The following is a 27,725-nucleotide window of genomic DNA, read 5'->3' on the forward strand; positions in this document are numbered from 1 at the left end:
ATTTCGTGTGGGATATTCTCAATGGAGATGAACCAAATATCTATTTCTAATCAAGGAACAATGAAGGACTTGGTTCATCTGAAATTATAAGATCGAATTAATTTTATTTGTTTCTTTTATTTACTGGTATTCACATATTCTCTGATTTCATGTCTTACGATTGTTATATTAATTGAATATCCAGAGTCCGGAATTTAGATTAATCTAACAACCTAAAGTCAATTAAAGCATTAAATCCGTAATTGTTTAATTGTTTTAAAATAATGGCAATTGACATGATTGGGTTTGTGTTAGGGGAATGAACGGGTTAACTTAAAATAACTTTCGTAGCGTGTTATTTCATTAGAATATGGTTTCTCTAGTTTGTAAGGCAATTGAAAATTGAATTCTAAAATCGTACCTAGGATTATATCGCGATTAAAGTAGTGATTAACGGTTGTACCTTAATCATCGATACAGTAAGGAGAGGTTGACTGTCATTGCTTGTTTATCAGTTAATAATTGAAATTATCATTACATCGATGATCAATTAAATTATCCATTTCAAAGTTATTCCTTGGTTAGATCTTATTTATTATTGATTCAATTATAATAAATTGTCACTTAGTTTTTATTTATTTTTATTTCTATTTGAGTTGTTTAATTATCTCCATTTCCATAAAAATTTTCCCATACTTTGAACTCAAGAGAAAACGAATTTCCCCAGTCCTTATGGCTTCGAACCTACTTACCACTATATACAAAATCTATATATTATTTAAGCAGGTATTTATTATTGTATAGTCTCGATACCTGTTAGTTTAAATCTGGTTTTCTTTTATTCTATAAGTCATAATATATAAATTGAGTTTGTTTTCTTGGCACTTTATTCATTATGTAATTAGCTATCAAAGCTATTTCTCCCCAAAAATTCTTTGGTGCATTTACATTGATCATTATTGCATTTGTTAAATTTATTAAAGTTCTATTTTTACGCTCTGCTACACTATTAGATGCAGATGAATAAGGCAGAGTAGTTTGATGAACAATTTCTAAAGATTTAATACAATCAATTAGTCCCAAAGATTCATATTCATTTCTTTTCCTCTATCACTTCTAAACTTTTTAATTTTCTTGTCAAAATGATTTTCAATTTCTTGTACATATGCTACAAGTTTTTCATGTGCTTCACTCTTATGTTTCATAAGATATACATAAGTGTATCTAGAAAGATCGTCTATAAAAGTTATAAAATATCTTTTACTACCACGTGTAAGAATGTCTTCAAATTCACAAATATCAACATGTATTAATTCAAGTAAATCACTACTCCTTTCTACTTTTACATGTGGTTATTTTGTGATTTTTGTCAAGCTATAATACTCACATTTTTCAAATATCATTTTGAAGTTTAGGCAACAATCCAATCTAACTCATATTCTTTATGTATTTAGAATTAACATGACAAAATCGCACATGCCATAAATTAGTACTAGAAGCAATATAAACAGAACTAGGAGATACTTTATTCATTTCAATATTTAATTTGAACATACCATCATATGCATAACCTTTTCCAACAAATACATTATTTTTTGTAATCACATATTAATCAGAATCTATAGTTTGCTTGAAACTAGCTTTATTGAGAAGATAACTTGAAACCAAATTCTTTCTGATTTGGGGAGTATGAAGAACATCTTTCAAAGTTAAAGTATAGCCAAAGGTGAATTTTAGATTCACATCACTAACACCTACAACCTTAATGGTATGTGAGTCACTAATCTTCAACAGGAGTGTAGTTTTTGAACCAATCTTTATTATGGCAAATGTACCTAGGAACACTCGAATATGCCCACCACCCTTCATGATTCTCTAGCATGTTCACCTCAGTTACCATAGTCACTAGAGGCTCTTCAGCTGTATGAGTTTGAGGTTTATCACCATACTTTTTGGGTTGTCCACGTTTTCTAAAATAACAATCTTTGGCTTGGTGGACAAGCTTTCCACAAACAAAACATGGACCCCTCAAAGCTTTATAATTACTATTAGAGGGGGTTTCCTGGTGCTTTTTGGGTCCTTTATTTTGATATGGTGCTTTATTCTTATTTTTTCATATTTTTTTCTTCTAGATCTCAAGTTTGCATTATTTTTAGAATTCTGACCTCTAGAGACATTATCAGTAGAAGCAATAAAGTGTACCTTATTAGTTTGACCATTACCATTGGTCTCCTCGGATTTATCCAGCATCCTTGCCTCCTCCTCAATTCTAAGTCGAGCCATGACGTTGACGTTGACTAGTGTGATCTTCGACTACTTGAGGCGTAGTCCCTTTTAAATATCTTTTCAAGAATTTGGTAATTTGCCAATTATAACAGTCACTTGCATTTGTTGATCCACTTTGATGCCTTTAGATTGAATTACATGAACTATGTTGTAGTTCATGTATTTGAGGGAGGACAGATTTGTTTTCTGCCATTTGATACTTGCAATAGTGGCTACAAGCATACTTCTTGGCTCCAACTTCTTCAGTGTCATATTTCTTTTGCAAAGCTTTCCAAATCATTTTACCTGTGGAATAAGAAGTGGAGTAGTAGTCATAAAACTCATCAGATAAGCAATTAAGAAGATAGTTTTTACAATCTGCTTCATCACTTCTCCATTTTTGAATGCTTTGTTTGTACTCTTGCTCATCCATGTCATCAACACGGGTTTTGGTTGGATTCTTGGCTGTAAGTACCCAAGCTATGTTTAAGAGTTTTAGGTAGAAAAGTACATTTTTAGCCCATCTTTGAAGTGTTCGCCATTGAACTTGAAAGGCTTGTTGAGGTTTGTAGAGCTTTTGACAGGTGTAGGGACAATAGAATTAGTTTTGCCCTCCATTTGAATAACGTCTTAAAATTGTTGGAGGAGAGTACATGAACAATTTCTGATCTTCAAGTTAACCACCTTAAATTTGACAACTATTAAGAAGTCCGATAGGGTTGAGGTGTGTAAACCACTCTCTTTAAGATGATACGTACCCCTACAGTATTTTTTTTAATCGATGCAGAAGATCTAGCGCACCGCTTCCAAGATACAATAACCTAACTCTATGATTGGTTACTTCCCTTTAATCTACACAACCAAGAGAAGCAGAAACTTCCCAATATCTTACTTTGTCCAAAGAAAATTAGAATGGGGGAGAAAGAAATGAGTGTAGAGAAAATAGTATTTAGAATAATCTTTTGTTAAGAGAAATATCTAAGAAATTTTCCAAAGAATTTCACTATTTATAGGCTACAAAAACCTTTAGAAAATAGGTTGAATATCCACGCTCAATGTATAATGGTTTGTTTGTCATATTAAATTGTAGTTAATTTGTAGAATTTGTAACCTAAAAATTGATTCATATTTGAATGGCTTATAATGACTCAATAATTCTTCATTTGACCAAATAATTCATTTATAGCTCCTATTCAAATAATTGTATAATAACTTCATTCATCCTAACATTAAAATTCCCATAACTCCCAAATAAATTATATTATAACTCATTGTAAAGATTTGGTCAAGGAAAATTTAAAATTTTATTAAAATACACTAACAATTTACTAATTCAAGAAGCTGTAATTAAGAAATAGAGAAGACAACTCGGATAATTAGGGACTATTATTGATGATGAATAATTAGGGACTATTATTGATGGAAGAGTACAGATGAAGATGACGATCAGTCAAGGAAGAGAAATTGGAAATCCAAGAATTGCCTTCAACCAACCTCCCTTCTCTCTTTTATTTGGCGACTACTGATCCAAGTTACAACTAACGAGATGGCATACACGAATTTATTCACTAAGTCCCTATCATACTTGCTTTATTACAAAAGAACCCTTGTCAATAAAAGTAACACAACAGTGAAATTGAAAGAAGAAAAGGAAAAGTAAATTGATTACAAAATTTCACACGACTAGAATTAGAAAATTATCAGAAAAAGAAATGGTTTGAACTTACTTGAAACTTCATGTGGACAAAACTGAAATTCTTGAATCGTGATGGAAGCACTAAATGGGGATCAGAATCAACAAATCAAAGATTTGAAGGGGAATACAAAAAAAAAAGAATAAGGGAGAATATGCGTGTTTGAGTGAGAAATGAATTTGAGATAAAAATCTTCATTTACGAATGCAGGGCTATATATAGGCATGGATACGGGGCAGGAGCGGTCGTCAGACGACTGTTCCTGAACGGTCTCCTCACAATAAAAAATGTGAGGAGACGAATGAGCCAAGTCAGCAAGGCTGAAGCAGGGCACAAAAACGACGCCGTTCCAAATAAAAAAATGTTGACTTCCAAACGGGAGCAGACGGAGCAAATGGAAGAGAAGTAGATTTTGAAATTCAAGTTGAAATTTTGAATTAGCCGCAGAAAACAAAAATGAGAGAAGAGTCTTGGCGTGCTTCTGAAAGAGCTCTACTCTGACCGACCGCTTATTGAAGGTAGAAAGCTGAAGTTAGGGTGGGATTCGACCTACTGGCTCTTTCTAGGTGAAGTGGGTGTAGTCTACTCTGATGAAAGTAGCAATTGACAGAAAAGTGGGTGGAGAGGCAGGTGGCAAGGTAGAAGCAAACAGAAACGAAGCCAAAGTTTGGACGGAAAACTGAATAGCTGAAGCAGCTGTGGTCTTCAACTGGGTATAAGAGTGTTGTGTCTATTTTGAATGCGCGCAAGGCAGGCGATAAGGTAGAAGCAAACAGAGGAAGGACAAAATCTCATGAAGCCAGATTTTGTCCTTCAACTTAATAGCAGAAGCAGCTACGCTCTCCGACTTCGGTGAAACGTGAAGCATATTAGCAGACCAAGGTAACATAACTGAACCATGTCAGTAACTGTGGCCAATAATTTGTCACCCAAATATACATCTGTTAAATGAAGGATGAAATTAGAGTCACTGAAGACATAATATGAAGATGATAGAAGAATAGTGAAGTTATACTGTATTTGCATGTGTGTACCGTATCTGTGTGTGTGTGAGCATTCAACTTTTCAGTGATAGACTATAATGGGATAGTAATTTTTGGAAAACCTAGGGGCATGTATTCAAGTAAACCGTCGAACGGAATTAGGGAAAGATGAGAGAAACAAAGTCACATTTAACAAGTGAATGAATGTACATCCTATTATAAATTAGTTACATGTTATAGCTACTGTATTACAATTGATATGAATCATTGTACATCTAGTAATTGGTCCATGCTCATGGAGCAATATTAGTTTGCTCCTCTCCTGACCATGCAGTATGTATAAAATGGAAGCGTAGAGTTGAATGGGGTGAAGCAGAGGAAAAGACATATATGTGAATAATAAATGGGTGAATCTTGTGTTGTAAGTAAATTACATGATGTAAAAAATATATTACAATGAGTAGAAAGTACTTGTTTGGCCCTCAAAATGTAGAAATAGTAGAAAATGCGGAATTGGCTTATGCGGTTGTCATTAACGAATGACATAAGGTCCAGTGAGTTAAAAAATCTAGAATCAAAATATAATCACTAGCGTGGATGTACATACAATTAAAATAGATGTACATTGTGTAACCAATACATTACAATCCGTATAAGTTAGTGTACATGGAGTTGTATTTGTACATAGATTGCCTTAGAGTAAAAGTAAGGTGATGTGAATCATTAATCATATTGATAAGCGTAATAATAGAATTTGGTATACGAGTAATGTATGATTCATAACACATTATAAAGGGTAATATACATTTATGTTGTCATTTATGTACATACTATTCATGAAGTGTTGCAAATTAGGGTGTTTGATGCATAATTGACAGGAGTAGAAGTAATGGATTGCACCAAATTGGCAGAGGATGGGATCCCTGAGTTAAGAATGGAGTTCAACAATGAAGAGGATACGTACAAGTTTTACAACAAGTATGTTTTTAGAATGGGTTTTAGTGTACGTAAAGACTATCTGAATAAAGACAAAGACGGCGTGGTCACATCTAGGAGATATAGTTGTTGCAAGGAAGGTGTGAAGTGCAAGTACGAAGGTGATGTGATGCCAAAGAGGATATGAGCGTCGACGAAAATAGGGTGTGGAGCTAAAATGGTTATCGTGTTGTTTAGAAGAACAATGAAGTACCGTGTGCATGACCTTGTCTTAGAGCATAACCATGAGTTGCACATTACTCAACGTGCGCACATGATGCCATCACAAAGAAAAGTGAGTGAGACTCAAGAATTCCAAACTAAAATAAGCGAAGACGCTGGACTTTCATTGAAACAGAGTCATGAGCTTATGGGAAAGGAGGCAGGTGGGATGGAAAATGTGGGATATACTCGGGAAGATCTGAAACGATATCTTCGTACTCGACGGGAAAGGAGTTTGAAATATGGAGAAGCAGGTAGCATGCTGAATTATTTTTAAAAGCAAACACTCGAGAATCCATCGTTTTTTCGTGCTGTATAGCTGGACTGTGAAGAGCAGAAACGAATATCTTTTGGGCTGATGCAGGATTGTTAATTGACTACAATTTTTTTGGAGACATAGTCACATTCGACACAACCTACAAAACAAATAAAGAATACCGACCACTTGAAGTGTTTGTGGGTTTTAACCAATATAGGTAAATTGTGATATTTGGTGCTGCTCTTATGTATGATGAGATTATAGATTCTTTCAAATGGGTGTTTGGTACATTTCTTAAAATAATGTGCGGAAAGCATCCAAGTACCATACTAACGGACCAAGATCACGCCATGGCAACCGCTTTTTCAATTGTTATGTTTAAAACATTTCACGGTCTATGTACATTTCACATAAGGTGTAATTTTATGAAACATCTTGGTAATCACTATAAGGAAAATAGTGATCTTTCATACATGTTTGGTGCATGCATGTATGAGTTTGAAGAAATGGAACAATTCAATAGGGTGTGGGAGGCGATGATGAAGAAACACAATCTTGAAAATAATGAATGATTTTTCGGGTTGTATATAATTCGTGATAAATAGGCAAGGTGCATGATGAAAGAAAGATGGACCGGAGGAATGCGAAGCACCCAACTTAGCGAAAGACTAAATGCAGCAATTAAAAATCATTTGAAACTGGATCATGACCTTGTGCAGTTCTTTAGACATTTCAATCGGGTGGTTGATGAAAAGAGACACAATGAACTGATTGCAGAATATGAAATGAGACAAAAGCTCCCCATAATAGGGTTAAGACAAACACCAATACTTGTGCATGCATCAGAGACGTATTCACCGACCGTATTTGTTGTATTCCAAAATGAATATGGCGAGTCAACAGCTATGGTTTTATTGAGACAACAAGATGCAGCGATGATTGTGGAGTTTGCGGTCATGAGGTATGATGGAGGATCTGAAAGAATAGTGGTATTCAATCGAAATAATCTAAATGTACGTTATAGTTGCAAAAAATACAAGAATGAATGCATTTTATGTGGGCACACGTTGATGGTGTTTGATACCGTGGGCATAAAAATAATTCCTCCTGAATACGTTAAGAGGCAATGGACAAAAAGAGCTCGGTCTGGAGACTGTTTTGATCGGCGAGGATGGGAAGTTGTGGCTGATCCTAAAATAATGATTTCAACTCGTTATCGGGAGCTCGCTTCAGCCATGATTAAGGTCGCAACTCGAACAGCAATATCGGAGAATACCAACAAAGTAGCAATCACTATCATATCCGATTTAGCAAAGAGAGTTGAGTTCCTCCTCTCAGAAAGCGAAGAGCAACCTTTGCAAAATCAAAAAAATCTGAATATGGAGCAACGGGATAAAATTGAAATTGTAAATGAAATGGGGGAGGCAGTAGTCGCAAGAGGCATTAAAAAACAAGGCGGTGGGAAGAAAAGTAGAGTGATGCGAAGTTGTGTCGATAAATTTGACAGAGTAAAAAGAAAATTTAGATTATCAAGAACTACACAGACTACGGTATGGATCAAATTTTGGTACTTGGAGAACATTTATGCTAAAACTAAGTTATTGTTATACTATTAACTAAAGTTTAGGTACCATTCATTATGAAATAATATTATTGCCGTGTCAATACTGTAGGTCTCAGAATCGGAGCCAACATCGATTTTATTTGTGAAATACATGTTTATGGGATGCCGTTCATCTACTGACTCTGTTTCGGTTAGTATAAAATAGACATGACTCTTGTTTTTATTTGGATGTTTCTAACAGTATAAATAGTTACATTGATGTTATATTGTGTGATAATGTTGTTACGGCCGTCATCCCTCCTGATATACCTATTTTATTTGTCTTATACAATGATTTGGCCCATACAAAACTCGTAGACGCATTCAATGAGTCAGACAGTGAATGACCCTCCAAATGCTGTTGCTCCCGATATCGATGAAAGTGAAACGGTATGCATACATTTAGTAGTTAAAATAAAGATCTTCTTGTTCGTGTAGTAGAGCTACCTTTTTTTCTTTAATTGTAATGGTGGGCACCCGAACACTGTCAAATCATGCAAATTATGTAGTTAACGTATGCTCGCTTTAATAACATATTATTTTTTATTATTCGAAGGTCCACCGTTTGACTAATCAGGGGCCTCCTGCAAGTGTCCCTACAGAATGGATGCATCCCAGATTTTCTATTTTTTCCAAGCATAACTCCATCAGAGATGTCTTAATGGTCTGATATATCATTTTTATTATAATGTCTAGTCCAATTTAACTTTATAAGTGAGCAATATAGGCACTGGCAATGATTTGTTGACAGTCAATTACTTATACTATGTAATGTAGGAGGAGCGTGCAACAATTTCAAAATACTGTGATGTTGATACATATCATGTATTTGCACCTTCACCCCAGATGATAAACTTTTATCGTTACAGCACATATTTATGTAATGTTGTTAATTAGAGACTTGGACATCGTATATTATTAATCGTATGTTTCATTAATAATATTTGCTGATTTGTCATCGTTACACATTTCAGGGAAGAAATAACACCCAGAAATTGCAACTACGCGTTAACGTCGCCTCCCCCGAGAATGAGGTTGATGAATGATGTGTAACTATACTTTTTGAAAGAGACATTAAGTGGTTGTCCCAACCTGAGAATGCTGCATATGTGCATTACAAGCAGTTAATAAGTTGTTACAACTTATTGACGAGATTGTATAGGCATCATTAATGTTTCACTCTTTTCAAATTTAGACAAGTGGATTATAATTATAATCGCATCTAGTGGTAGTAGTCATCAATAGTTTGTATTGGGTTGTATAAAATTGTTAAAAAATTATAAAGTTGGTAGAAAATTGAAGTAACAATTTTACAATAGAATTGAACATGTTTTTTGCAATCGGATATTTTTCACTAAATCGACCATAACAGTTGAATGGCTGTCGTGATATATATACCATTCTACTACATTTAATTACATACCTTAATAACATATTTATTGGCATAGATAGTACCGCCAAAGGTACGATGTATAAGATAACACAATTTAAAGTATAAATTGTCTTGATTTTGTTACGATGCTAAATTCGAATTATTATTGGGTTATTTTTATAAAAACATTATCATTTAGGCCATTTATTTTGCATTGCTTGACGAATTTAGCGCACCATTGACATGATGTATCATAGGCACATCAATTGATATTTCAAGTTTTTAGGTTAATTGAATTATAGTCAAGTCAGGTCACGACCACATGTTGGTAATAGGTGGTGCGCATAAGAAAATGATTCCTTAGAGAACTAATTTGTAACGTTAAAACGAAGTTTTACAATGCAACAAAAAAAAAGAACGAACAGTACACAATGGGTTACAACCAGTAAGGGATATGTTACTGTTGCGTTACAACTAGTTACGATTGTTTAACAGGCATGACTAATATCCAAATATGGTAAGCAATTTGTTTGAATAGAGATTATAATGAGTATAGTTTTATCGCTACCCTGATGAACATTGGACTACATCTCTTGTTATCAGTTGTATCCCATACAACACCTAAGAACGCCGTCATGCATTAGACAATGGGGTATGTACCTTTGAAAGTTATCATCGCTTGATTCAGTAAAGTCAGATAGGTCCGGGTCCGATATAAGCATGGCTATGCTAAAATATGCTGAACATCAAAATGTTTTCCAATACCATGTCTTTTTGCGGCCTGGATCTCGTGGAACCTGTGAAGCCTACGCTCCATTTACATAACTTCTCGCTGTAGTCTATGTAATACGCTTGCATCATTGGCTTGTGGTCCTATAACAAGATCCGCTAACCTTGTTCTCGGGATGCGGAGGCCATGCCAGCGACAAAATACCTCCAATTCCATTCTTCGTTGACGAACAGGCTCCCATATGTGTTCATGGTCCATAACGAAATAGCCAGACGGTAGATGATCGTTGACGGTATTTTTAAGAATGTGACCAGCTAGTCCCAGAGAGTTATTGGTGTTAAGTGGAGCGTTTCTAAACTCGCATTTGGTATCATATAAAATCCTCCCGTCTGGTGTTTCGTACCTGCTTATGGAATTTGTTGGATCCAACGATACTTTTCATCTTTTTTGCCGAACATTTGATGGTGAGCTTGTATGAGATCCTTCATTTGTGAATTGCATAACTATGCTAATACCTACTACTTTTTGGTTGGATGAAAGGAAAGATCTACTGATAAAGAATTAGGTGGGAGAAAAAAAGAGGCACCAATTTTTTAACGGAGCACCTGTTTCAGACCATGCATAGTAAATGATTTCTTCTGGCAACTTGACCAACTGCTTGCTGTATCATTTCATACTGTTCTCCACGGGATAGTACTCCTGGGTGAGTAGTTGAAAGCATGGCAACCACCTATTAATGAGAGAATAGACTCAATGTTTAGTCGAATGTATAGTGTGTGGATGAAATAATGGTTCAATTCGATTGGGTCATGACCTGTACTCCAACAACAATTGGGTCAAGTGAATACCCAGTTATACGTCAGTCACCTTACTTTTCAAGTGTAACAAGAAGTTACAACCAGCATATGTACGTTACAAGAAGTTAATAAGTTGTTACCGCTAATTGATGTGCTTGTACAGGCACCTTGTCATTTGCCTGTATGTTAAAACTTAGACAATTTGTTTACAATTGTACTAACGATGAGTATTACAGATAGTATTACAGGCACTTCAATAGGTATTACTCATTCAGTATATAAATGAACTTACAATTGGCGGCTCGGTTTGGTTCCACATGACCACATAATAAGTAACAGTTTCGCAGAAGAACATGATACTTCGTTGGGACAAGTAATTTGAAAATAGGGTAACTAATATTTAAAATGCAACAAATTTTGATTACGCCATGTACATGTTGAGTTACAACCAGTTATATATATGTTACAATTCATTACAACTAATGAATTTGCAATCGACAGTTTTTCATCTTATCTAGTTAAAACTAATGATATTACAATTAGAAATTCCCTGATATTACAACTAGTGATACTACAACTAGTTGATATCTGATGAACCTTTCCTCTTCTCTTGTTTGTGCAATTGCGCTTGGCACAAACAATAAGTCCTCCCCCAACACATAAAATTTCTTAGACACTTTAGTAAGTGTCTAATGAGAACATAAAGATGGTCGATTCGAACCCCAAAATAATTGATGTAGTGAGGCCTTCTCGAACATCTCATTAAATTAACAAGATCTTCTCGAACATCATGCAACCTATTGGCTACTATTTGGCACCCAAGAACTTGATTTCTGTGTGAGGAGAATTGAAGAATACTAATAATAAATTTCAGGCACGGGTTCATTGCCAGAACGGTGCTCTTCTTTGTTGCACGTCTAGACTTGTGCTTTATCTCAACGTCAGGGCCTCCTAAAAAGCAAAGAACATGCATTTCATGAGCAATTTATTTGTTGTTGTGTAACAAATTGTAAAGCATTTTGTAACAGTCTTCAAACACAGTATAACTAACAGTCTAAAAACACCAATCAATTAATTTTTAAACACACTGTAACTGTCCCAATAACTATTTTATTTTCAAACACACCGTCACTTGTCACAATAACTATTTTGTAACAAGCTACAAACACACTGTAACATGCAATCATCAAACATGGAGTTTTGTATTAATTTTCACACTCTAACTTCCCAATGAAGCATTTTGTAACAGTCTTCAATAACATTCAACTTCCCAATAACTATTTTGTAGCAACCTATAAACACTTCGTAACTAACAGTCTTCGAATATGGAGTTTTGTAGTAATTTTCAAACTATACTCTCCCAATAACTGTTTTATAACAATTTTTGAACATACTGTAACTTTTCAATAACTATTTTGTAAGAACTTACAAACACTTCGTAACCAACAGACTTCAAATATGGAGTTTTGTATTAATTTTCAAACTGCAACTTCCCAACTAACTATTTTATAACAGTCTACGAACACACTATAACTTCCCAAAAACTATTTTGTAACAACTTACAAACACTTCGTAACTAACAGTTTTCAAATATGAAGTTTTGTATTAATTTTCAAACTGTAACTTCCTGAATAACTATTTTGTAATAGTCTTTGAACACACTGTAACTTTTCAATAATTATTTTGTAACAACCTACAAACACTTTGTAACTAACAGCTTTCATGTATGGAGTTTTGTATTAATTTTCAAACTGTAACATTCCAATAACTAATTTTGCAACAAACTACAAATTCACTGTAAAATGTCTTCAAATACGGAGTTTTGTATTAATTTTTAATTTGTAACTTCCCAAATAATTTTTTTGTAACAATCTTTAAACACACTGTAACTTCCCAATAACTATTTTATAACAATCTTCAAACACGATGTAACTAACAGTTTTTCAAACACACTATAGCTTCCCAATTGGCTTAATATGACATTAGGCTTATCTGGATGTGGTTGGAATAAAGTCATACTTAATTATTATACTCAATTCAGTTTGTCAGGTCCGCTTTATATGCAGCTGACATTGGTGTGTTATGACAATATGCCTACAAGTTTTCGATGATGACTAGCGAGAATTCAAACCCATATAGATAGCAGCATGATGGTATAAACAGAGTTACCGTGTGTGTATATAGCTATTACAGTCATGTTTCTTGAATTAGAACCTTATGAATAATATAACTGTACCAACCTTTCCGCGTTCGATCATATGACCGCAACCTACATGGTATTTCTGGCTCATGTAGATGTGACGTCGATGCACTGACGTTCAAAGGTGGTTGCATCGTTGATTCACCTTTTTCGGCAGGTTCTATGACATTTGACCTATATTGCTCCTGCTCTTGCTCTTGAAGATGTATAATGCTTCCTTGTTTAGTTGTTGTCATGGTGGCCCCTTGTTGCAATCCCTGACTGATGTTATCGGGCACGACTGATGAGGTAGGAATTGGATTTTTCATACCCATTACATCTTCATTCAACTCTGGGGTTTGGGATGGTTTCAATATTTGTCCTCGTATTAGCATCCTCTTCTTCACTCTGCACTGCATTATGCTCGTCTTCTTCAGACTCTTCCGCATCAGATTCATCAGCATCATCATCCTCATCGTTGCCCCCTTCTTCGGTAGATTGACATTTCAGCTCTTCTTCGGTATCAGGACTCTTGTGCATTGTATAGTCCTCATGCATAGGTTTTTTTTCCTTTGTCCAGTGCTTCAAGCCCAGAACTAGAAGCTTTTGCTCTTGACTGAGAAGCGAGCATTTCTGTAATCTTTAATATCCTTCGTTGGCTATTAACAGCAATGTTATACATCTCATTTAGCTCAGCCTGCAGTTATATGACGACTTTACCAATCCATATATGACCCACATGCTCTTAAGAATGGAATACAATATAGGCATATACAATAGTATATTTAAGTGAAAGTTCTTAATTTAACATTTGTACTGCTGGCATAGGTTCTATAACTTTAAATTCTATGGTAATAAATAAAATGGTCACCGCGAACATTGAATTTTTATTTATTTATAACATGATTATCCAAAAGATCACTACATTTATGTATTTACACTCATCTGACTTAATTCAAGATAACTTATTTGTTCAATGTAATATTGGGATTGGTTTCATATATTAACATGTAACTGTATGTAGAATGAAGCTGATAGGCCTATCAATGACCCGTAACGTTGACAATAATATGCAGTAATTACGTCGAATCAAACAATAAATTTCGTTAACCATGGAACAGACCCACTTACATCGATATCGGCATGCCCGCTGTTCATCAGCATCCCTACCAAATCGGGGGGTAGTTCAGCAATCTAGGCACCATATTCATTTTCTTCCGGATCATCTCGTCCAACCTTTATCATCAAATTAAACCAATCTTTTCAATAGCAAAGCCATGCAATACATACACCAATACTTTTTATATGAAATGAGGTAAACAATAAATAACTTGTTACCAGTTTTCCTTTTTCATAAGCTCCAAGATTCTTAATCTCCAATGCATCCCTTTCAGAGATCAGAGCATCTGTCCATGCCTTTGCTCGTGGAGTAGTCCTTGGCACTTTATGCTTCAGTATTTGCACTCGGTCAAGATAATGAATCTGCAATACAATAGAGCAATTAATTCAACTACAGATAAACTTGACTCCACTTGAACATCGTTGTAGACGCACTCATTTGAGCATAATCTAATCAATCCGTCACACTGAATTCGACAGAACGTGGAAATACAGACAGTAGTTTACATACACGCAAACATGATTACTCTCTAGTGCATTATCTAACCATTAAAGCATACTTCAATCATGATTACAACTACCTAATCTTAACAACAGAACGAAGATACAACCGCCAATGTATTGGTGCTGCTTTTCACTTTTCTTTTGCACCTCTAGTACCTTATTGCATAGTACAATCCTCACATACTCTGCCTAGTTCAATATAGCCACCCTATTAACCAATTGTGTACAGGTCCAAAGCTTTATTTTGTGCTCGACTCTAGTGCTTGGAGCCAGTAGACATCCACAAGAAAATGCCACAAACAGTCGTATGAATTCTTCCCCTGCATTCATGGCTACCAACTCATTCGGCAGCTCTTTCCATTGGTATGCGACTTCGTCCGGTTCCCCTAACCTTGGTTGTATCGATGTCTTCAACTGGAACGGGACCTTCATTTGGGATCCCCAGGATTAAACTAATATCCTTGGATATTAAAGGCAGCACACCATCTCCATGTACATTCAAATTGCTCAATGTCGGATTAAAATTATCGACGAGCCAGGTAGCTATGCCACTAGGTATCCAGTGACACTGTATGTCTAGCAGCCCTCCAAACCCTATGTCTCTAATCTGCTGTTTCTTAGTTTCATCGATTCGTGAAACTAAGTTTGACATTTGCTTTGGTGAGCAACGGATAGTGTACTTCTGATTCTGCACCATTTTTTAGATATATGCATTAGAAAAATATATAGTTTCATTAAGTGTTTGACGAATCATGACGTGTATTTACCTTGATCTGAACCCGTGCTTTTCGCACTATCGGCTTTCCTAAACGTTCCATTTCTTTCTCGTACTCTTCTATCTCTTTCAAATACTCCTCCTTTCGCTTCCTCAATTCTTCCTCACTCAACTTATTATATGCTGCTCGGACAATATCATTATACTGCATTGAATAAACAAAGTCAATAGACACGTTAAACTAAACACAGAATAATTGCTCATTTCACTATTTTTTCGTTAAGCAGCCCATCAATTCAATGATTGCAGTGTTTATTTTGTTAGGACATCATACCTCTGTCAACTTAACACCCTTCGCCGAAACCGTGCGTTGATACTCTTTCCGGTCCACATTCAAAGCTCCAAAGGTATTTGTGCTATTTAGTAGCATTATTTTTTCCTCAAATTCAATAATCTTACCTGAACTTCATCCATGGATTCAATGGTGGGACTGGTTCTGCTACCTCGCTTGTTCCCACTGTAACCATTTTTTCGTCTCCATCTAAACGATCATTCCTTTTATTGCTTCTTTACCTTCCCATCCGGCCCCTGAATAATTAACATTGTAATGCATTATAATGATGACAAATCTAACCTGCCACGACCATACACAAACACTGGCCACTTACCTATGTGTTCTGTACTACCACTTGTTTCGACGAGTTTTTCTCTGTCTGCTTCCTGAAGTGTGCTTCCTACTCGCATTCTTGCCATGTAAACTAATGTTTTTAACAAATAAATTGCACTTCAATTCCAAAATTTTATTTCTAGCCACAGGCATAATATACCATGAAGTAATGTTAAACATAATATATGAGTATCAAATATTAGTCATACTAGTTATAGTACAACTTGTAACATTTTTTTCACACTGAGTAAGTCATTCTTCACAGTTTGTTATTTATTCCAACTACCACTAATCTACATAATCTGTTGTTCTACCTATCAGATTGTACTTGGGATCAACTTCTTCTTCTACTTATCATGCTATTGTACAATACCAATGCAGTAGAAATAGGAGGCAACCAATTTATAATATTTTCATGGAATTTTACAGACCAGTTCTATTACTGTAACTTCTGACCTACTATGTGTAACAACTATCAAAGATGATGTCCAACCACAACAATTACTGTACTAGTAATCTTCCTTTTCACAATTTGTTTGCCTCAATACCAAAGTTTCTGGTTAATTATACCCCATTTAGTTATTTCATAATCTATTCTCCTACCCATCAAGTTCGATGCAATCACCTTCTCCTTTACTTATCACCCTATTCAACAATACGAATGAAGTAACAAACCCGTGGAATAATTTTAAAGTATGTTCAGCCAATTTTACAGAACACTTCTATTACTGTCACTACTAAATGACTGCGTGTAACAATTATCCAACATGATGTGCACCTACAATAAATAGCAAGATTCGTAACTGTTTTTCCACACTGACTATGTCACACTTCACCATTTGTTATTCCTTCTGCCTCATATTGTCAACTTATAATCTACTCTCATACTTATTCACTTCCAACCCAGAAACTTGTCTCTCTTTATGCAACTAAACCAATAATCATACACCAATATAGTACAAAATATGAGACGCACAACTGAGTACAAAACATTTGAACTCTGTTATTTCTCTGTACCTGTTAAACCACAACATGTAACAATTATCCAACACTGTGTTCATGCACACGAACTAATACAATAAACATACACCAATGAAGACCCAAATACGACATCCCAATTTCAAACTAACATTTCTATTCTGTTTCTGTTCTGTTCTTGTTAATCCATAACATGCATTAGTTCTCCATGTTTTATGTTTATGCATAACAACGAATGTAGCAGTGTATGATACACTCAACACGTTGTACTATCTACTTACCACATACTAATTATAATCTACACCCATGTTTTACACCTACGAACTCCCAAACCCATGCACACATTTTCTCAAGCAGTTGTGCCACAAGAATTTCCCTCCTTTCCTACTCTCCTATTTCGATGCTCAAAGACTAACACATAATACTCCTATTACGCTGTACTTATTAATTACTATACACAAAATCGTGAAGTAGTGATATCCCTCTAAGCAACATCATACTGTATGCCAACAACATTCACAAGTAAGGTCCTTCCATTTTTTTGTCAAATTACATGCATAGTACTACATCATCCTAGGACTCAAAATTGTTTTACCTAACTGATTTGCAGTCGTTCACTACTCTGGATCCCACGATCTTCCACTCTTCAAACTTGGGTTCACATTTCTTCTTCTTTAAATAAACCCGAATCACCAAAAAAGTTGTCCACGGCTCCACCACTTCTTACTTCTCCTTGCTGTGATTTTCCTTCAACAATGCGCACTTCCACAACTTTTCGCAATGTCACGTTGGAGAGTGTTGGCCAATCTCCTCTTTTTCTCTGTTATTTCTCCTCTCGTAGCTTTTCGCAGGCAGTTGTGAATTTCAGCAACTGCTTTCGTTTGGTTTGGGTGGGAGTCTAAGTGCGACTCTTCATTTTCAACCTTTCGTTTTGGGCGGGAGGATGCTTACTAAAGGTGCTAACCTTCTGTAAGTTGCCGTTACCCCAAATACGTCTATAAATTTTTTTTTCACTTCTCACTTACTAAAATGACATCGTTTTGGGGTTGCTGAAAGCCTTCTGACGTGGTTCATTTCTCACATTTCGTTTCTGTTAGTGAGATGACCGCTCGGGAACGGACTCGGGGCACGGACGGTTGCACCTGCAACCGTCCCTGCCAATTTTGGTTATTATCAACTGGCCGTAACTTTCTTTGTATATCGTGTAACTTTTTTTTCACAGGATGTATTTTCACAACAGATAGTGGTAGGTCCCATACTTGGTGCGGAAATCGAGTTACATGATGTAATCTCAGCCGCACAAAATTTTGATGGCAAATCTTAGCCCTTAATAGTATGACCGTCCCTGCCCCAAATCCCTCGGGAACGGTCAATCTGATGACCGTTCCCGCCCCAAATCCATATAGGCATTGTGGAAAAGGGTATTTGAATTTCAGAACCATTATTCTATAGAACAACACGTAAAAGGCTTTTTTTCAGGTTTTTGTTTGGTCTGTAACAGGTTCGAAACTGTACAATAAAAAAATCAACTCAAAAAATTAAAAATTTGCATATAGTGGTAAGTAGGGTCGTTTCCATAGGGATTTGAGAAATTTGCTTCTTTTTAGAGTGATACTTATGGGGGATTTTTGGAAAATTAGAAAATAACTAATTAATTAACTACGAAAACAATTCACAAAAATAAACATGAATTAATCAATAATAGATATAACTCTAGCCAAAAGTGTAACTTTTCAGATAGTATTCACATAACTGACCATTAATGTAAAGATTGTTCAATTATTCATTAATGGATTGGTTATAACCATCAACAAACTCTGATAGTCAATTTTTTCTTACTTTTTTGATAGTCAAGATACGACCGTTAACTATTTTTTTAACCAAGAAATAACCCTAGGTACGACCATAGGATTTAATTTTCTGACTGCATTAAAAACTAGAAAAATCTAACTCTAATCAACAAACATGCTACGAGTGTTTGTTTAATTAAATCATACGTTTCTCTAACATAGAACCAATTACGTTAGTTGCCATTAATATTAACCAATCAAATAATTATGGATTTAATTGATTAATACAGCAGTAGATTATTAGGTTAATTCAAATATCGGTCCTCTGAAATTCAAATAACAAAATAATCATAAAAAGTTAAATCAAAAAACGTATAAATTTCAATGAATTAAAAGAAAAAATTAAAAATCAATTCGATGTCACAGATATTTAGAACCGCATAATCAAATTGACTTTTGACTAGAAAAGAAAATTTAATTGCTTATCATTGAGAAAAATCCCAACGCGAATTATGGTGAATCTCAATGAACATGCGGCCACGAAGAAAAGCAAAGAGCAAAGGTTCGTCGTTTTCTTTTTCCTGAGCAAAGAGACGCGATGTTATCACTTATCACTAATAAAGCTGACTCTATGGTCCTAACTTTTCTCCTAGTATGTAGCTATTTAGATAAAGTCAACTTCCTAATTGGAAAAGAAAAACTTAAAAAGATAATTTCCTTGTTTTCTAATTACATACTCTAACTAATAAATACAGAAATCTTCTTAATCTTGAGTTAAGGTCCGTTCAGAATTTGACTCAAATATATAAATTTGAGAAGGAATTTTTAGCAACAAGTCTCCACGTATCTTCCCACTACCAATTCCATTTTTCTAGCATTTCACATTTAATTTAATTTACAAAATATATTCCTCTCAACTTCCACATCTACTCTTTATATTTGAAATTGTTGGTTACTTTTTAAAATCATGTCATTTCAAATTGTATCGATATAAATTTGAGAAGGGATTTTTAGCAACAAGCCTCCACGTATCTTCCCACTACCAATTCCATTTTTCTAGCATTTCACATTTAATTTAATTCATAAAATATATTCCTCTTAACTTCTACATCTACTCTTCACATTTGAAATTGTTGGTTATTTTTTTAAAATCATTTCATTTCAAATTGTTGGTTAATGTGTATGTTATCCTATTTGAACTTCAACCCATCACGTTTCCGATTGTCTTGCGTTATTTATGATTTTACAACAATTAAAACTTCTATATGACCATAAAAAGAGATAACAAATATAACATCCTTTCATGCTTTCTTATTAATTTAAATAAGTAAGATTATTTACACTCCATTTTTGTTATTCACCCTTCAATAATCATTTTGATCATATAATTTTCATTAATTAGACTATATGATAAAACAAATGGTGGAATTGTAAATAATAAAAAATGGAGTGCAAATAACATTTTCTTTAGTAAGAAGTGACTTCCATGCCTTTCTAATTTAAAAAGGTAGTGGCTTCGCTTATATAGGAATTTGGTTTGAAATTTAATAGTGGGAGGGTAAATAAAAAGAAAACATTGCCAAACTTAGTAAAAGTAAAAAAGTAAATGATAATATTTTATCTTTTAACTTATTAATCCTAAGTAAAATGGCAAAATTAAATAGCAAACAAAAAGGAACTAATGTCGTGGATTTAAAAAATCAAGAATGATACCATTCATGAAATCCAAATTATGAAATCACTAAATAAAAAACAAAGTACTACTAGCCTTTTAGCTTGGAATTTTTTTTTGAAATATTCATTTTTGATAAAAAAAAATAATGATAATAACAACACCAATTCTACCAAAAATTTTAAAAAAAAGTGACATTATAGCTTAAGAGAAAGATATAAAACATTCAACCCTAAAATACTACTTAATTTGTATATATTTGGCCCAAATTTGACATTAGATTTGAATAAGAGTGCAAAACCCAAACACTAAGGATAAGTTTTGGTATCATTAATTATTTTATGTATTCTTATTGCTGTCTTCATATGTAAATATGTATTTGCTATGTTAAATATATATATATATATATATATATATATATTGATTGTAGTACTTGAGGATATTATAGTTATTATCAGTTTTTCATTTCCATTTTTAGATACTAATAATTGCAACCATTGTAATTAATTTTCAATTTTATATTTTCATTATGATAGGTAAAGTTAAATATATTGGGTCACAGAGATATGAATTTAGAGATTAGGTAAAGGGGGAGGAGAGAGGGAAGAAAATGGTGAGGAGTTGAAAAATAGCAAGAAAGGTTGAAGAAAAAATACGGGTTATAAGGATAGACGGAGAAGGGAGAGAAGAAAAAAGGAGATTGCAGGGATATGACAGAGATGACAAAAAAAAAAAAAAAAATAGAGAGAGCAGTACCATAATAGAAGATATGAAAGTCGTATGAGGCATTGATGACTAGCTGGCGTACAAGAGAAGAGGGAAATGATAGTAATTTTTAATAACTTTGAGAATTCTAAAAACACATATTACAGAGATTTTTTTTTAAAATATACGTTAAAGTTTATGAAAAATGCTAATATAAATGCAGTCAACAATTTTAAGGGCACAATATAGGAGAAAGGTTTTTTTTCTAAAAATAGAAGAAAATAAATTGGTTATAATTTATTTTTTTATATTATAAGTTTTGATATATGGGTCTAACATAATATGTTTTGTCGGATATTGATAAATTGACCTTTTTTTAAAAAAACTCTTCTCACCTTACCACCCAACCTAACATCTCCTTAAATGCGTTAACAATTCTTTTATCATATAAATCATTATAGATTAAATTTTTTTTCAAAATATTAAGCATACGCTTCTTTAAAATTTTTAGTCTATATATATATATTTATTATTTTGTACCACAATATATAAATATATACAATATTAATTTAATTTGAAATATAACCCGTGCTAAATTTTTTTTCAAAATATTAAGGATACGCTTCTTTAAAATTTTTAGTCTATATATATATATTTATTATTTTATACCATAATATATAAATATATACAATATTAGTTTAATTTGAAATATAACCCGTGCATAGCACGGGTCAAAATACTAGTTTGACTCAAATTAGGGAACTTCTACTTGCAGGAAAATTCCAAGTCTCTTGGACTTGACAGCAGGTCTTGACTGTGCTTACATCAAACTGGTCCGAAGCCATCTGAAAAATTGCCCATTTAATCACTTTTTGCTCCACTTTTCTACAATTAATGTCATTAACCAAATATAAGTAGAAACTACCAATTAATACAACATTTGATCAAAAATCAAGGGGAAAATATTTAAAAAATTACTAACAAAAAACACCCTTTCAGTCCCTAGCAATTGCAACATTTTTTTTTATTTATTTGATTATTTGTTTATTTCTTTGGCCTTTTCCTTTTGATCTTTTTCCCTTAAATGCGAACGCCTTAGGTATTTCAATATGCCATTGATTCAATTTCGCAACTTCCTTTCAGAGTGTAGTATTACTTGTGCAAACTTAATGTATTGCTTTCTTTGGATCGCATTGAATTAGAATCTCAGTGATTGACATTTGACACAAAATCGTAGTTTACGCATGCAATAGCTAAATAACTTAAAATAACTTTAACTTTTTTATTACTCATTTTAAGCGAAAATAAAAACTGTACGTGCCAATTATTTAAACCATATGGTGAAGATTTTTTTTTTTAGTTAAAGCAAAATATTTTATTTTGTTCTGGGACAGAAGAAAGTTTTTATTTAGCAGGCCCATAATTATAAAGCTAAATGAAAAGTTACCTGTTCAAACCTCACTAACAATGCACAAAAAATCCAGGGAAGCTGACGGACATATTGTAAAGTGTCGCAATTCATAATCGTGAATGAGTGATAATTCTAAAGCATTAATACTGAATTCACCTTCAATTCAATTTCAATGATCTTATCCAAAGCCTAATCGAAAATTTCCACAAGCACAAATTCCACTTTTAATAGATCCAAAAATTCTTTTACAAAATAATCCACAAGTCCCATTAACAAAAAAACAGAAAAGGCAGAAAGTTATCAATCCAAGATCCCAGCCTGCTGGTAGCTTTCGACAGAGTCAACAAGAGTTTCTTCCACTGGCCTATATCTCCAGCCCAGCCTCTGCAATTTTCCTGAGCTAACATTTCCTCGGCCTTGATCATCCTTCACCTCTATAAATCTGCGAATAAATGAACTATTTGAAGAATATATGCAGACAACATAAATAGTTCTTGTAGAGACTCTTAGATGCCACATTTATGGAAATCAAGATGGACATGAACCAAAAAAAAAAAAAAAAAAGAATCAGGACAAACTGGGAGTCAGAAAAATCAGACAATTTCAAAGATAGTAATCCACCTCTTAGGGTACTTATAGTTGGGATAGTTTTTCCTCAGAATTTCCACTGTATCCTTTGTCGTAGTGAGGTGAGATGAACATATGTACCGCCCCTCAGCTTCAGGTCTACCGTAAACCAAAAGCAGTGCTTCAGCCACATCACGCACATCTACCATATCCCGGAATTTGTTTTCTATTTCTTCATATCCTTCTGTGCAGCCAGGGAGCGGAAAAAAAGAGCAGTTTAATCTCAAAAAATTATGTTATCTAAGCTAATCTCTGAGTTCTTTAATGCATATATGAAAAATACAATTCCTTTGATAAATCGTACGGCAATAAATTCATGCGACTTTTGAACTGCAAAGGACCTACAAGTCACAACATTAAGCTTTTGTATCTTTAACTACGGCTCAAAGCAATCATGCAAACGGTTGAAAGATGCAACCTCCTCAGATGCTATGCCTACCATCTGTCTCACCTTCCATTAGGTTAAACTCACAATTTCACATCAATAAAATTTGAATAGCTTGTGTATATGTCTGGAAAGATTACAGTGGCATTAAAAAAAAAAAAATTTAGCATCATTGGTAGTTTAACTTTCCCTGCCATCAAGCAGAAAATTGAATTTCATTCCCACAGTAAAAAACAGACACCACAATCTTAAGTTTTTTATATCACTTTGCAAATCTTAAGATCATTGTCAAAATCATAGACTATCAGAATGGCAGACAGCGTATGGGTTTAGAATCTGAAAACGTTTCAGCTGGCTTGAAGATTCAAAAACAAATGCCAAAAAGACAGCAAAGCAGTTATCTCCATGAATATAGTTTCATTCCTAGAAGGTCAACCACAATCAGATAGATGGATTTTGCAAACTTTATTGGGCATCAATTCATTGTGCATCATGTAAGTAACACTGGGAGCCAGAAGCGTAAAAATTGATGGTTTACTTGGAAAAATAATTAATTCATCTGAGCTCCACAGAGACATATATGCTCACATAGGCACAAACCAATATCTAAGAGAAACCTGTATCCTTTATGACCACTTCCACGCAGAATGTGAAAGAAAGAAAAATAATATGTAAGACAATGGAATAAGTTCTCTAACTGACTACAAGCACTAATAAATCACCTTTCAACAGCTTTATAAGAGCCAGACTGCTAGCATTCACATCATGCTGAAGCATGGGGCCGAGAACAAAGGATGGGCATACAGTTAAAACATCAAGGCCAGTTTCTTTTGCATATTGTAAAGCCTCACTTTCAGCAACCGTCTTGGAGTAACAATACCAGTTCTGAAGAAATATTAGTACTAGATCGTCAGCGAAAAACAGCTAGTAGTTGCAAAAATCTAATTTTTCAGCAATCTTAGAAACTGTATGAATAAGACAGTGAATTTTCTGCACAACAACAAAACTACAGTGCAACTACAAAAAGTCAAATTATATAGATGCATACATTTGTTGTCTTGCAGTATTCCCCGTCTGACCAACACGTCTCATCTATAATTTCACCTTTATGCCGATTAGGACTCACAACAACAGCAGCAACAGAGGAAACAGCTACAACGCGCTTGACATTTGCTTCAGAACAAGCCTTCAGTACATTAAGGGTACCCTTTACAGCCGGCTCAACAAGTTCAACCTGCAACAAATCATCATGTTGGCAGACGTACTAGCACTCAACTCAACTCTACATGCTCAATTGCTTGTATTTGCATAAAATATATCCAGATAGACAACTAAGTAGTGTCAGTTAACCTGACATCTTTAGAGCGAATGAGTACAAAGTTAAAGACTCATGACTGCTTATGCTAGTGATTAACTTGGTTACCAGCATCAGTTATTATTATATGCATTTATTCACTCATTTCAACATTTGAAAATTCCCTCCACAAATAGATAGAAAGGCAAAGAGCCCCAGTGACTTCATAAGTTTGTACAAAAGCTTTAACAAGATCCTATTTTGAACTATACACAACTTTAGCTCATGTTTGGCAAAACGCAAAGAAATATAATCTGTAATGACAATAGCTGTCTCCCATAAACAAAAGATCTGTTAAAAATGTTATTCTGGGGAAACCAAAAGAAGGAAATATCATAGCAATTGAAAAGATTGAAAATGGTCTTGCCTCAGGATTGGGAACAGAGCCTGAAGGAACAGGACTAGCTACATGAAATACGCCATCACAGCCCCTGATGGCTGCAGAAATGGAGTTGTAATCCAGCAAATCAGCCTTAAAGAGTTTCAAATTCTCAGCTGCTTTGTCAAGTTTCTTCAGATGAACATATTTCTCATCCTCTACAAAAAATTTACAGCAATGCCCACATCATCAAATAACGAAGCAGACAATTCACAGCAGGTGCTATTCTATATTTCCTCAATTAAACATATTTCTCATCCTTCAAAACACATTTACAGCAACCCACTGCATCAAATAGGAAACAGCCAATTGACAGCAGGCAAAAAATCAATTATTGTATTAAACGGAAAGAAACAAATTATTAAAAAAAAAAACCAAACATAAAAGAAAAAACCGAGGAGCAAATTAGGAAGGAAGGGATAAGAGGATGAAATACCTACCGGGATTTCTGAGGGTGGCATGAACAGTATAATGGCGGGAAAGGAGTAGCTTGACTAACCAAGATCCCAGGTATCCCCCTGCTCCTGTAACACATACTGTCCTGGCCTTCTCAGCCTCCCACGCTGCCATGTCTGATTGCTTACTTGTAGCAGTAGTGGGATTAGTATTTTAGTACCAGATTCACTATAGATTGATCAAGAAGGTGGATAAAGTTTTATTCTTTTCTTTATTATGAGTATTAGTTCTTTTTTGGTTGGATAAAGTAGCGATTTCGCCGATTCTTAAGGAGGACGATTGGAAGAGAGGGCGGTTGGAGTAGGAGGAGGAGGACGGTGACGGTGACGGTGACGGTGACGGTGGCGGTGGCGGTGGCGGTGGCGGTGGGATTTTGAATGGATGAGTACTGTATGTAGTAGCTGGCGGATTCCAGTGGTTTCTCTCAATAGTCAATGGTAAGCTACCAAGCAAAATAAGCTAATGAGGGACAATTGCACTTTACACCCTTTTAATTATACCGGATTCTCATTTTGATCACTATACTTTAAAACATAATATTTTTGTCTCTAAAATACAAAATTTGTCTATTTGAATAAAAATTATAAAATCGTCGACAGAATGAGAAAGATTTTACATTTTATAAATTAAAGTGGAACATATTTTATATTTTAAAAACTAAAGTATGATAGATTTTATATTTTAATTACTAAAATGTACTTTTTTTTAATTTAAAAAAATACGATGCAAATATGTATAGTTAAACGTATGAAAGAGAAATTAATACAGTAATGTTTGGAGGCCGTTTATAGTTTTTTTTTTAGTAAATATTTTCTTGAAACATTTCATATTTTCTTTTTATCTCACATAATTATGTTGTTATAATACATTTTTCTACAAAAATTTCATAATATTGCAATCCAAATGGGAAATTATTTGAACATAAGCGTAAAATTTTATATTGGGGACATTCTCTACTTTTCATGTGCTTATCAAGTACTGTTAGGAGAAGAAAGCTGCTCGCCAATGAAATGTCCTTAAGCAATCCTATTTGTTAACCTATTGCAAAATTGTATCAAATAAAATTTGGTATAGAAGGATAAAATTATGAGGATGTAAAACTTATTTTGATGGAAATATATTTATTTCATAGTTTTTTTATCAAGCTGCAAAACAATTAAGTTTCATAAAGCTCTAAGATAAGAGGGATTTCCTTTTGAAGTTTTATCACTAGAGACATAATTATGCTAGCACTTATACTACAGTGAGTGAATGTACACCTATTATTAAATATTTTGATTTAGAAATAATGTATAAGAACAAAACACAAATTATATCATAAGAACTAAACACAAAAATAATAATAGCACAAGTGTTAAAAACATTATTGTAAAAAATGCTATGTGCAGTCAAGCACAAATGACCAAGTGATCTTTCACATTGGTAGATGCACTCAAAAGAGGTAACTGGACAAAGTAAATCATGCACTCAATTTTGTGCAGCTTTAATGTATAATTCTTGAACATTCACATATGGAATATATTGAACATTCATAGAAATATTCTTAAACACTACTATCATGGTTAGAATATTTTTTCTTTTCATCAATTTTTGCAAGTAATTTATTGACAATCATTTCAAAAGGTAACATACGTAACATTCAACGTACATATTTTTGTGTTTGTATTATTAAAAGCGTTGGCCATTTTTTCGTTTGGATTGCTTTTTTTTTTTTATCAAAATTTTTTTTACATTTTTCATGAATACATTTTCTAATAACATTTTTATCTCACATATATTAAATCGCTATAACACATTTTTTTTAATATAAAACTCCAAAAAATAACAATCCAAACGGGCTAATTTTTGGTGGTTGCACGACATTTATAATTTACATATGCTTTCTCCACTTTGACAATTCATACA

At 34.0% G+C, this 27,725-nt stretch overlaps 2 protein-coding genes across 2 annotated transcripts; one reads left to right on the forward strand and one right to left on the reverse strand.

The window, feature by feature from the left end:
- The first annotated feature begins 5,810 nt into the window (after positions 1 to 5,810).
- Positions 5,811 to 6,395, forward strand: LOC113724210 (protein FAR1-RELATED SEQUENCE 5-like). The gene is made up of 2 exons (XM_027247137.1): positions 5,811 to 6,018; positions 6,133 to 6,395. The coding sequence occupies exons 1-2, from the start codon at positions 5,811 to 5,813 to the stop codon at positions 6,393 to 6,395; spliced, it is 471 nt and encodes a 156-aa protein (XP_027102938.1).
- Positions 6,396 to 22,819: 16,424 nt separating this feature from the next.
- Positions 22,820 to 26,267, reverse strand: LOC113727121 (cinnamoyl-CoA reductase 1-like). Its single transcript, XM_027251122.2, has 6 exons — positions 25,805 to 26,267; positions 25,353 to 25,522; positions 24,680 to 24,865; positions 24,354 to 24,516; positions 23,241 to 23,430; positions 22,820 to 23,061 (listed from the first exon to the last, which is right to left on the reverse strand). Exons 1-6 carry the CDS (start codon positions 25,932 to 25,934, stop codon positions 22,920 to 22,922), a joined length of 981 nt encoding a protein of 326 aa, XP_027106923.1. The 5' UTR covers positions 25,935 to 26,267; the 3' UTR covers positions 22,820 to 22,919.
- Positions 26,268 to 27,725: the final 1,458 nt, after the last annotated feature.

The sequence above is a fragment of the Coffea arabica genome, chromosome 2c (assembly GCF_036785885.1).
Source record: "Coffea arabica cultivar ET-39 chromosome 2c, Coffea Arabica ET-39 HiFi, whole genome shotgun sequence".
Taxonomy (NCBI): Eukaryota; Viridiplantae; Streptophyta; class Magnoliopsida; order Gentianales; family Rubiaceae; genus Coffea; species Coffea arabica.